Source organism: Lonchura striata, chromosome Z (genome assembly GCF_050655825.1).
Source record: "Lonchura striata isolate lonStrDom1 chromosome Z, ASM5065582v1, whole genome shotgun sequence".
NCBI lineage: Eukaryota > Metazoa > Chordata > Aves > Passeriformes > Estrildidae > Lonchura > Lonchura striata.
In genome coordinates, this window is record NC_140740.1 from 18,043,500 (window position 1) to 18,056,616 (window position 13,117).

Genomic DNA, 13,117 nt, shown 5'->3' on the forward strand with positions numbered 1-13,117 from the left:
AAAGCAGAAATTAATTCTTGAAATAGTGTGGCAAATAAAAGGGAGAGGGGAGAAGGGGTTAGTAATGTGGGAAGCAGCCAAAACCACCCAGAAAAAAACAGCAACAGCTGTAAGATAACTTTTATTTTAAAAGCATGTTATCTAAATAAGTTCATCAGATAGACTACACGTTCTCAAAAATCTTCTAAAACAGCACAGTGGAAACAGATATCACTGCTATGACTACTGGTAGGATTGATTTTGATCCTAAATTTGGCTCAAAGTGAAAGTTCATGCCCATTCCTGAACAGCCAGGTGGACATTGTGGCTTTTTGAGGAAGGGGGAAAGCATTTAGGGAAGGGGTTCTTGAAATCTTCCTGTGTTGTGTATTTGGTTGCTATGTCCATTTTGTCTTCGATAGTATTTTAGCTTTAGCTGTGAAAAATTAGAGGATTTGGTATGATTTTGTTCAATAATTCACCTCTTTTGTAGATAATTCTAGGGAACTGGCTTACATTTTTTGTTGTCTCTTCTAATGTGATTGTGATGGTTGTCACTTACAATAAAATTAAGATAGAAACTTAATTAAAATCTGTCTTACTACAATTCCAGACACTAACTTAGATGAACAGTGTATCACAAGATCTAATTGATCTGTCTAGGTGTTTCAAAATCCTGAAACAATAAATGAATCTTGAATACAAATAGCAAACAAAAACTTCTCAACAGCCTGTTAAATCACAATGTACTGGAATATTACATTGGCTATAAAGGACAGAATTCTTAGAACAAGAACCAAAGCTGATGGAGCACCAGTGAATAAATATGACATCCCTACATGTAGTTGCCAGTTTTTACCAGATTTCAAATGGCACTGTGAATTTGACAGTCCCTTTGTTAGGTACGTGGTGTGTTGATATTGCAAGGTAGTATCAGCCAAACAGAATTTTAGACTTTGTGTAGTATTCTATTCCAATTACCTTCTCTTCTGCAATTGCACATCTTGTCTCTGTTTGCAGGAAGTGCAATAAGGGCTTTCCATATATTGCTCCTGGCCATTGTTGCTTGCTTTATTATGTTTCATGAGGCCTGTTCAGTTGAATTTTATTTGGATTATGTTTTGATTATGTTTCCAGGGAGACTCGGCGAATGTTGGAAAGAGTTGTTTATCAACCAGGGAATCCAGAAACCATAGTGTCGGTGGCACGCTGGTACCTCCTGCAACATCTGTATGCCAAAGATGATTGTGAATTAATAGATGTAAGACAGTTCACCTTATACAGAACTTCTGTCTATTTACATTTGATATTATACTAGTAGCTGGGAAGTGGGGTAGAAGGAGGCAAGGAAGGTCTTGAGCTGCATATATACTTCAGTTTTTGAAACCAACACCAGCTTGTTTGAATATCTTTCATTTCTCCATGCAGTAATGAAAAGATAAAACAGCAAAGTCTCTAGTCCAAACTCAGAACAGTTCTACAGTTGATTCTTCAGTAGACATTTAATCAAAATTTTAGTAATAATAATGTTAATTCCCTCTAGCATGGCTGGAACATGTCCTGTCTCTGGCCCAAAAGATCTGAGCAGCAAAATCTCTATGAAAGAATAATGTGTGTAATGATGCATTATTTTTAGTACATAGTAGATGCTGCATTAGTTTCTGTTGAGAGTACTTCACTAATGTATTTGATCAAACTCACAAATCCATGCAGCTTTTTCATGTAGTGCGAGTAGGCTGTCATTCATTTTGCCTTAAAATGAGATCTTCTTTTCTCCTCAAAATCTGAATACACTCTCCTATCCTCAATGCTGCCACTGTTGATAAGGTCTTTTGCCCATATTACCAGCTGTTCTGTGGTGAAATGTTGAATCCAGTACAAAGTACATTTGGAGGTACATATAGAAAGATATGGGCAACAATCTCTGCATAGACATGCAAGACATAGATTAAAAAAAAAGCTAGATTTAATAAGTTCAGAAGATTCTGGTGTGCTCTCATTGTACTTTTTTCTGCAAAGTTTTCTATAGTCCCTGCTGGTGAGTATGAAAATAATGGCTGGAGATTTGCTTGGTTCTACTTAATGGTTTTCCTTTTCAGTACATGTAGTATCATCAGGTTACAAGAGATGTGCCAGAAGCTTATGAGCATTAGGTTGCTATGGGACCTTTTTTTAAGGTCCCTAGTAGAAAAGCTCCAAATAAGATGTGGAAAAGAAATTAGGGAAGTGTAAATTTAATTGGGGCAGGGAAAGGGCAGTTTTTTAAAGCAGCTGCAGAGAGCACTTCAGTTTGGCAAATGGAGATTTATACAAAAGTAAGATTTATACAATACAGGAGACAAGTGTGTGTCAGCAGGAAAATAGGTCTGCTTGTTTAATTGCTAGCAGGTAACTACTTGTCAAAGTAATCAATGACACTTTTACAGAGCATTGGAAGTGATTACAGTCACTATAGTGCAGAGTTTGGATCTTTTAAGCAAGTTGATGTGTAATGTTGAGTATTTCCTATTTGGGGATTATGGGTTAGATGATCTTTTAGCGAAATGGTCTTTCAGGAATGAAAGTACATTTCAGATTGCCACTAACAAAAAAACTTACATTCTCAGGTCATTCTTTATTTTTCTCTGCAGGTGCTTATAGAAAATGCCAAAGCTAATGGAGATATTAGAGCTCTGGAACTAAATGAGAAATTGTCAGCAAGTGCCTAGAATGGACTATCTCAAGCAAAATACTCCTATTAGTTCATCCAGTTTAATTAGTTCACCTTCCAGAAATGTATAGAGTTTGGGCTGTTTTGTTTCTTATGTCTGACTTTTTTTTTCTGTTTCATCAACTGCAGCCTTGTCTTTAGTTTTGTTTTTTCTTGAACAAAAGTAGGTTATTTTCAAGTTGAGTTACACACATAAAATCTCATTTATTTTCAAAAGAAAACTCTGAAATTTGCTTTTGTTTTTTCCCCCCACTTAAACTTTGTCACTATTCACAAGAGAGTATTTCCCCCCGAACTTAGGTAGCAAACAGAATTCTCCTTTATCTACTCATGCATCTCTGTCAGGTCCAAGGGTTCTTGGGCTCTGATACCTTCTGAACCATAGCCAGGGCCCCCTCCCAGGAGTGCTGGCAGGAGTGGGGGGGCAGGAGCTGGATGTTCTTAGGTTCAGGGCTCTTCCAGATACCTTCTGTCCCATCTGGGTCACCAGAACTGATGCCTTGTGAAGGCTGACCTAGAACAGAGACTAGATGGAGTCAAAGAATAAAGTAGATATTTATTAAAAGGCCTCAATGGATACGCCTTGGGCAGTATAAGAGCCCAGCCAGGGCTGCACCCAAGATGAACCCAAAATGGTCACAAAAATGGACAACTGGTCACATGTCTCACACTTTTATAAGTTCTGGTCCATTAGCGTATTGGAGTTCATTGTCCAATTATAGCTTTAGGTTATGAAATCCCATCCTTCTTGTTTTTCTCTCTTTAGTCCATGTTGTTTATCCTCTTGGGCCTGAGATTTGGGCGGTTGTCCTTGGTCCCAAGCTAGGAAAGGAATTGTTTTGTCTACCACCTCTGTGAAGAAAGTTATACCATCCCTTAATATGAAGCTCAGACCCACACACTAAAGCAATACAGAATCTGAAAAATATAAAAGCTAAAACCTAAGGAATCATCTGGACACATAGAAGTACAATTATTAACTCCACTGCCGGCGATGCCAGATTTTCTTGACACAGAATTTTAAGAGCTGGGTAGCAGACAGCTTCTGTCATCTCTTGGTAACTCAGCTGCTGATTGCTTAATTGGATGAATCATGACAACTGTGCTTAAGATATGTTGTTATTTTACTTTTATGTACATTAAAAAAAAATAAATAAATAAAGCAATGACTCTGACCTGTGAAAGTTACCATGAGGATGTTCACTCTGTTGACAGGAGTCATGATAGTGGTCCATTTTCTAGTTTAAATCTTAAAAATTCTGTCCAGCAGAGTCTTACAATGGCTTATATGATCCCATGTTATAGGCAGGAAAGGGCACTTCAAAAGCGTGCAGTGGGACAGCATTGAACATGCACTTGCTTTTGGAACCAGTTTTTCTGGGCTTACCAAAAATAGGATGCTGAGTTGAAGTGCAAGTCACCCACACTGATCTCTGGAGAGTGTGCCACTGTCATTTTAACAGGAAAACTCAGCTCAGTGGGCTGAGGCTTCTAGTCAGTGGAGGTAAGAAGAAAACCTCTGAATAGCAAGAATCTCTCTTTGTCTTCCACACTTTCATTCTCTCACTTCCCTTAAAATTATTATTTTTTTAGATTGATTATACTTCACAGAGCTGCTGTCATATGGTCCTGAACTATCAGTAACTGCAGATATGAAATGGAAATGCTGCAAAAGCCAGACATGTGACTCTCAAGAGTAGCTGTAACTTTTTTTAGCTTCCTGCTATTAAAAGCCTGGAGAAATTCTTGCAGCCTATGGTTTGTATCCTTGGCATATGGTCTTGCTATGTGTGCCACCCACTGTAGTGGAAAGGCTGTCATCACCAACCTCCTGGCAGCACAGTAAGCAACTGCCTGCCCCTCTTAATCCTTCTGTGTGAAGTTAGCCTACACTTTGCTAGTACTGAGCCCTGAATACCTTCTAGCATCTAGAAAACCGACAGGTGACAACAGCCCAGAGACTCCAGCTGAGTTACTGTCAACTGTGAACATTCCATATTAGAAAAAAAAAAAAAGTAGTTGTATGGTGGTTTTTTTCTGTTCAGAAGACCATGAACTTGCTTTTACTGTAAACAGAGATGAACTGCTTGTCTAAGATAATTGTATAGCCCGAAGTTGTATTACATACACTATAGGAAAAAAAGCTCCACAAAACTCTGTGAGTTCTGAAGTACTCAGTGAAAAGCACCCAGAGAAGATGAGTTTAAATTTAAGCTGCTGTAAAATTCAGCAACATGAGGTAACAAGTCTTGCTCTCCTGATTTTTAAGCAATGTATAGCTTCTACAAAATTGGCACATAGTAACAAGTCTGCTGTAACACTAGCAAAGGTTATGAATTTGTGCAGGTTGAGGCAACCATGTATTTTATGTAATCTAGGTCACAGCAAAATTCAAAGACACACAAGCATCACTGAATTGGGGAATTGAGAATTGCGTATGGATTTCACTGCCTGGGAAGTCAGTGTTATTCAGCTGCTCTTGCTGTAAAAGGGGGGGGGTGGGGGGGAAATAAACATTCAACTATAAGTTACCATGTTGGTTTATGCCGAAGGCAGAATGGAATAAGATATAATGAATTGGAGGTAGAATTTTTCATGGCTTTAGATACTAGAGGTTACTTTTTTAATCCCACGCTGGCTCTCACTAGAGAGCACCTCTAAGACTCCACAAGGCTTGCTCTTGGTGGTCAGTCTTCTGGGAGGTCATCTGGATGGTGTTTTCTTCATGTCTTTCTGAATTTTCTTTTTTTCAAGTTTCATTTTGTGTTCAGTATTTGTTTGAGCAGCTCTTAGAGATTCATGAATAGACTGAAGTCCTCTAAAAGAATAGGAACAGTTAATTAATTATGTAGTGGTTGCTTTCAACACATTTGAAGATGGTTCTTTGTCTCTGTGAAGGTTTCTGACCCATGTTTAATACAAATCACATTAAATCAAATCTATCCCATTATTTTATGGAATAGCATGAAAACACAATAGCAGCTTGGGTTGCAAACTCCTTGTTACTGGGAGCTGTCTTCCAATGCACTGGACAATACCAAGCATAATTACAACTGTGATTGACCTTGGGCATGTGACGTGACAGAAAGAAGACACTGTCTTTTAAAAAAGGAGGAATTGTTTGCTTTTGAAGTTATTTTTTTCATTTAGCATTGGGAGTTTCTCACTGGTTTGTTTTTTTCAAGACTGCAATCAAAAACTCTCTGTTTTCCATCAGATGCTGATGCTGTGGTTCTGCAGTTTGCCTACCAGATAGCAGAGTTGGTGCTGTGGATTTCCCAAAGTTGCAGGAACTGTAAATAGACTTACTCCTCATCTGAGATGGACACTGTTCTGTTGCACACATGTGGGAGAATGGGAGCTCAGCTTCACCAGCTGTTTGTGCTGTGCTTAAGTGTACAGAAAAGGAGCAATAGGAGCATGCAGGCAGCCTTTTCCAAAACAGAGTTATAAAACACCTGATACACATTTTTTTGCACCACTGTACTGTCAAATACTGTCAATAAAGACTATAGTAGGCTGCTGTTACCTCGTTGATTGTAGTAACTTTCAAATTACAGTGCAGTAGTTCTTTGAGTTTGCTCAGCATCTCACATCAGTGTTAACTTCTTAGGAACTAAGAACTGAGAAGCCTTCTGTTTTTTTCTTGAAGTGCTTATTGCAACATGGCTGCCAATGTAATTTTTTTCTTTCTGGAACAGTTCTTTAATATGGATTCATTTTGTCACTGCTGCAATCAAAGCTAATTGCTTCATAGTACTTAGAATTTTACAAATTCCAGACACATCTCTGATTTCCAGGATGCCAATCTGTGCTGAAGCACCAACAGCTGCTGAGACAGTCAAGAGGCTGCTTCTGTCCCCTTCAAGCTGCTCTGCGACTCTTCAGCAGCCTTCTGTTGCAGGGTCAGCTCTGCCAGATGACCATCAAGGGGAAGGAGTCCTTGGACTTGAGTTTGAACATAAGTTTGGCCAAAGTTTGGTATAAACAAAGCTGTTCTGTCCTTATTTTCTATAGCCTTATTTTCAACTTCCTTGAAGTAAAGAAATCTCTCAGCACCAAGATCTTTTATTCTGAAACTTCTTAGCTGTGACTTTCTTTGACAGCTATCTTGTGCTCACTCTGAAGGTCTTCTAGACAGCTAAACCTTATCCTATTGAGCTGCACAGAGACCTTAACTAACAGCTTAGGTTACTACAGCCTTGAGGCAGGGCTTATGGGTGGACTGCAGATGATGAAGGAATTGGAAGTGAAGTAAAGAGCTGGAGTGCTTGATCACAGACATCCTGAAAGATGAGAAACCAGACACTCAGGTTTCAGTTGAGAGTGTGTAAGATGTGAAATACTCGTGTAGTGATTTTCAGGCTTCTGTTCCTTTGGAGAGAGGGCTTAGTGATTTTATTTTGATAACCTGCTACATCCACTGTTTCCACCATCAGCTGCAAACAGGAGGGTATTGTGATGGATTAGACTTGAGTCACACAGAACAGATTACAGTCGGTGAAGTCTTCCTCATGGAGACCAAGTACTCAGTGACTCAGGAGAAATTCTTCATAATTGCTGTGAACATCTAGAATCATCTGGTGAAGTGCCTTATGCTTTGTGAGATACATCACTGTGACTGTCCTGTAAGAAGCAGCTGCCATGTATCAGCAATACCATCCGACTCCTTCCCTCTTCATTTGCACAATGCATGCTCTATGTTGGGTAGCTGCAGCTCCTCCAGTTGCCTCTTTTTCCAGCTACTGTTGGTGGAAAATGGGAAGTAAAGCATTGAAATAATACAAAACCATTAAATATGATCACAGCAGCAAGATCTACAAGAGAGAATCACTGCTGCCTCCATATTAAGGTTAGAGATCTTCCTAAAAAGAAATGGGTGCTCTAAAAAAAGCTGGAAAACATATTCTGAAGTCACCTTTAAATGAAAGACCTTGACACTCTGGCTGTTTGCAAAGACAGTTGGGCTAAACTGAGAGAAGCCTGTGTGCAGGGTTTTCAAGAGACACAACATCACTTTAATATCTCTTTGTCAGAAAGTGGTTTCTGCAGCAGCAAGTTACTGTAGAAATATCTTTCTAAAATGAATTAAATCCCATTCTCACATGATCTCTATTCATTTTGCACTTCCTTAAGCTCTTTCCAGATCTGTCTTTTAAATTTGGCATGCAGTTTTTTTCATTGCATGCAATTTTTTTCATCTGATACAACTTTTCATACTTCTGTGGCTTATCAATTCTTTCTAATTGTAGTAATGGAAATACCAGCTTTTCTTCTGCTCTTTTTTTCTGCTCTTTTTTAAAAATACGTAATATGGGTTCATGTGCACATTAACCTGTCCTCTGCTACCCATATGTAGAGTTGGTCTTGCTTTCTAGTCCCATGTGCAACAGCACTCCATAAATTGCAAGGAGATGTCTGGTACCTGTCATGGTTTGACACTGGCGCAATGCCAGCACCCCCGTGAAAATGCACCTTCCCAAATAAATGCTGTGAGATGTGGTCTGGAGCAGAGCAGAGCAGGCCCAAGCTTAATAACAAAGGGAAAAAACCCAAAACTTTATTAAACTACTACTATGATAAAAGGAAAAAGAAGAAAACCACACACAAATCCAAAATGAAAACCTTCCAAAACATTCCTCCTCCCCCCACACAACAAACCACAGTGAGACACAACTTGGACCCTTAATCGAGTTATCACCCTTCAATATAATCAATACTGAGTCCATCAGGAGAGAGAGGAGTCTCCCTTGCACCATAGACCCCCAGGAAACACAGCTGCCACCTCTTGTGTTTCCATGTCACACATGACACCACCTGGAGAAAATCTGCCAGTGTGACACTCTCCATGTCACAGTGCTCTCACCACTGCATGGACAGACTGCTCATAGGGCTCCTTTAAGGATGTTTTGCCAAGGACCAGAAGGAACAACAGTCCAGTGTCTCATTTTGGGACTACAGTCCCCCCCATTTTCCTCCTCCCCTGGGGCCGGGGGTGAAAACAAAGATCTTCATCTTCCTGAAGACAGAGGGCATCAACACACCCTCCTCAGCTTTTCTCTGTTCACTCCATTCCTGCTGGTAGTTGCTGAAGCAGGTCTCTTGGCTCACCATGTATCACCCTAAAATGCTGTCTCTCTTGGAGGAGAAATTGGTTCAGTCTATGGCTAACAAGAAAAGTCCAGCCAAAAGCCACTCCATCATCTCCCCCCAAACTACTTTTCCTAACATCTCAGGTCCCAGACTGTCTCTCTTTCCTTCAAATCCAGGAGGAGTAATATTTCACAAAGCCTTCATTCCCCAGGAAAGAGTTAAAAGTTCCAGACTCCCTGGAGGCTGAAATCTCAGCCCAGGTCTCCATCTCCCACACTGGGCACCTTCCCCCACCTTCTCCTTCTCTGGTGGCAAACTTCCAGGTGTCTTCAGGCTCTCTGTTTCTTTCCCTCTAGGTTTGGGCAAGGGAGGTCTGCTCCCTTTGATGACCTGAACCAAAGAGAGAGTTCTCCTCAGAGTTCTTGCTTTTTAACCCCCTGTGTTCTCAGAGGCGTGTCCAGCCCTCAGTGGTCACTCCAGGTGCCAATATCCAAATGTGACACTGATTGGTTTGACTACCAACTTCCTGAAAAAATTCTCCTCCTTGTCAAACCATGACAGTGCCCCAGAGAACACGTCAATCCTCTCTTCCACAATGAACCAAGTAAACCAGGAAATTTCTTTTCCTGGCTGGGCCAGGACAAATGTGTTTTTAAATTTCTTTATTTTTATTCAATCATTTAAATCCAGTGGTTTGATCTCATACTGTGCACTGTGAGACTCTGAATATAAATAATCCTTTTCAAGTTGCTTTCATCAGCCCATCTCAAGCCCAAGCTTTCTGATGAAAGGAGTGCAATGCAGTGGTGTAAACCCAGCTCAGCTGCTGGCACAAATAATGAGGCTGAGCCCTCTATCTGAGGGATGGTAAGCTGTCCCCTCCCACTTTTGAGCCAATACATCTTTGGAGGCAATTCCCCCTTGATGGTATGCTCAAACCTGAGCTGCACAGTGTCCCATGCCTTTCTCTTCGAGTTGTACTGCATCCTCTCATCAACTCCAAATCTTGTTAAATATAGCCAAAATCCTCTGACCTTCTCTGGGCCTTGCAGCACAAGGGAGTCCTGTGGCTCTGCCTCCCAGGGAAGGTGTTTGCAAACCTAGCAGATTTGCTGTGTTGGAACACACTCTGAGTTTACAAACACTGCTGCGGGGCACAGGTGGCTGATGGAGTGAGTCATTTCCGTGAATAACTGAGCTGCTGCCCTGTGCTCCCAGGATGGCTCCATCACCTGCAGGCAACCTGCCAGATCTATCATCCCTTGGGATGGCATTCCTTGTCAGACTGATGTGCAAAGGAGCATTTCTGAAGACAGCTGCCAAAGTAGAATTTGCTGAGCAGAACTGTCCTCCTGGTGCAGGCTGGAGCTCATCACCTGCATTTCTCTAGCACCCCTGCTGAGGTTTTCTTCGGCTTCCAGAGCCTGAGCTGTGCTTCCACTGAAATGACATGCAAAGGAGCAACATACATGCCTCTGTGTAAATGTATGTGTACACACAATAATGCATTCCTTATTCAACTTATTTAAGAGGGGCTTCAAAAGATTTAACTCCTGGTAATGCTGTATTTTTTTGTCACAGCAGTCTGTCTTAGGGGAGAGTCACCACATTTATTCGTGTGTTTTCTGCAAAATAATCACAAAGTCTGTTGGTGGAGGAAGGAAATTTAAATTATTGGTTTGAGATACCAACTGAGAAGCCAGAAACATTTTTAATATCTTCCTGGCTGCACTAAATATTGGTTGCCTTAAGTACAAAAGATTATCATCAGGCAGAATAAATGGATATTAAAGTCCAGGAGCATAATAGCTCTGAGCAATTTCTAAATCTGACTTTGTATCTGCAGCCTTCATCCTGATGCTAAGATACAGTGATCATGTTCTAATCCCTTCTGAATTCTGAAGTGGAATTAATTGCACATGGCAAAGGAAGAGAAACTTTAAAAGCTGTAAAGGAATTAATTGAAAGCCTTGGTCCTGTGCCAAGCACTAACTGCTGCTGTGGAACAGAAACATGACATATTATTACTGATCACAGGATGGTGAGGGTTTGTTTAGGTTTAAAACCCGGAATAGACAATCTCTGCCTTTCCTTAAGAAGAAGAGATCATAATTCTATCATTCCTTGTCAATAAATGATACTGATGGTGCTCTGTGATGGCATCAATGCTCACCTTGGTACAGGGAAACACCATGGCTGAGTACATTGGGGTTACACATATGTAAAGTGGTGCCATAATCCAGGATTATTCCTTTCCCAGGATGTCCAGCGCTCTGTGTGATCTCTGTCTGTGAGAACAAAAGAACATTATCTTGCAGATTTCCCTTCAAAAATTAATCTCTGATTATACTCTGATTATAATTCACCATTTTGCTGGCTGTGTCCTAAGGCACCTGGTTTTGTGTTGGGTCTCAGGTCCTTTGTGCATGGTTTGGTACCTTCTGGGGCCAGGGTGAAGGAGTCTTGCTGCTCATTCCTGCTCCTGGTATGCCTGGAGGCCACGCCAGTGTAGTGGGATGTCATCCTAGAGAGACTTACCAGTCTCTCCTTTACCAGGTTAAGCAGCGAATGCTTGTGCTGGGCTTGATTTCCTGAGACCATATCACTGGCTCTGCTGAAAGAGTAGCTGATCTGTGAAGTAATTTAGAATACTTGTCAACCTAAAATTATGATTATGTCTCTGTCAGACTATGGAGTAATCTTGAGTCACTTGAGTAAATAAATGGTTTAAATTACTCCAAATGTCCTCAGTAACTTCCTAGCGACTCCTAAATTACATTTTTTTCATTGGTCCTTATCTTGAAGGTTGTACCTACATGCCAAAATATGATTTCTGCAGGAAAATACCTGAGGGGTGAAAAATGTTAATTTCATATTTGAATTAACTCTGAAGAAACTACACAGTCCCATTTAATGTGGACTCTGTTGCTGGGCATCAGTGAATGCAGTTTGAAAATTAAGTTTGTAAAGATAAAAAATGCTTTGAAGTTAAACAAAAAGAGAGTGCACACTTGCCTTTAAAGCAGCAGTTGGACAGACATGTGAAAGCCCTCACAAAGACATTAAAGCATGCAGGAAATTATGATGAAAATTTTAATGTCATTGTGTTAATTTCAAACACATGCTTGCTAGCAAGAAATAATCATTTAAAATTTGTCTGGGCCTCAGTTAGGATAAAAAGCCTTCTTGTTTCTGGCCCTTCTAATATTTAGTAACACTTTTCAAAAGAATGTTTGAACTGAAGCGCTTTATATACAGAGTGAGTAATAACAGCTCTGCATCGGTCAAGTGAAGTGATAATGACTGTAAATGTGGTCAAAAACCCTAAGGATAACAAAATCTATCCAATTCATATGTTATTTGAAGATACTGCTATAGGCAGTATCCTCAAATCATAACACCATAGAGTGGTGTGGGTTGGAAGGGGCTTTAGAGACCATCTTGTTCCAACCCCTCCGCTGTGTCCTGGGACATGTCCACTAGGTCATCTTGTTCCAAGCCCTGTGCAACCTGGTTTCAACAGCTCCAGGGAAGTGTTATCCACAGCTTCTCTAAGCAACCTCTGCTAGCCTTCACCACCCTCACAATAAAAAATTTATTCCTAACATCTCATCTAAATCTCTCTTTTACGTTCAAACAGTTCTCCAACAAAAATAGTTGTTAAGTCAGTTTATCACTATTAGTCATTTAAGTAGTTCTAAGATTTAATTTTTTTCAAGAATAAAAAATCGTTCCATTGGGTTTGTTATTTTTAATTTAAACCAAGTACCTGTGGTAAGAAAGTTTGTTTTCTGGAGCACTAATCTTTGTTCAAAAGAATATAAAATGGTGCTGTGATAGTATTTGTGATGCAGAGGAGTATCCAACCTCAGCAGGGGAAGGAAAGGTCTATAGGGACTGTTTGTTACAGGGTGGTATCAACCAACTATCAGCCAGCCTCTGTGTTCCAGTCCAGCCTCTCCTGGTTACTGAAAAAATAACCGTGTCCTGACCAGAACTAGGATTGGAATAAGGCAAATAAACTAGAATCAATGCTCAGTTTTGTTCAAAGCCAACTCTGGCAGCTGGCATCTGATTTTACTTCAATTTCTCTGCAAATGGAAAAGGAGAAAGAAGGGAATATTTATACCTAAAAATTAGTTATTTGAGATTGTGTTTAGGTGACTTAGAAAAGATTTGGCAAAGTCTGCCTTGAGGACAAATAATTGGAAATCAGTGGAAACAATTAATTTTTATTCAGTTATTTTACAAATACTGAAAATTATTGTTATGAACAACACTAGCAGTTACCTCATGAGGTTACATGGCCTCTGTGGTTCAGATCAAATGAGCACA

General features: G+C 40.2%; 1 protein-coding gene and 1 long non-coding RNA gene across 12 annotated transcripts in view; one reads left to right on the forward strand and one right to left on the reverse strand.

The window, feature by feature from the left end:
* The window catches only part of SKIC3 (SKI3 subunit of superkiller complex), a 48,159-nt gene extending 44,295 nt beyond the window's left edge, over positions 1-3,864 (forward strand). For all 11 annotated transcript variants that reach the window (XM_021541531.3, XM_085566225.1, XM_085566226.1 and 8 more), the window contains 2 exons: positions 1,117-1,240; positions 2,610-3,864. In XM_021541531.3, coding sequence (XP_021397206.3) covers positions 1,117-1,240; positions 2,610-2,687 — 202 coding nt within the window. In that variant the 3' untranslated portion in view covers positions 2,688-3,864. The remainder of the gene's footprint in view (positions 1-1,116; positions 1,241-2,609) is intronic.
* On the reverse strand, positions 105-12,159 carry LOC116184623 (uncharacterized). Its single transcript, XR_004149379.3, has 2 exons — positions 10,956-12,159; positions 105-5,505 (listed from the first exon to the last, which is right to left on the reverse strand). It is a non-coding gene; the product is annotated as an uncharacterized LOC116184623 (long non-coding RNA).
* Between the last annotated feature and the right edge of the window lie 958 nt (positions 12,160-13,117).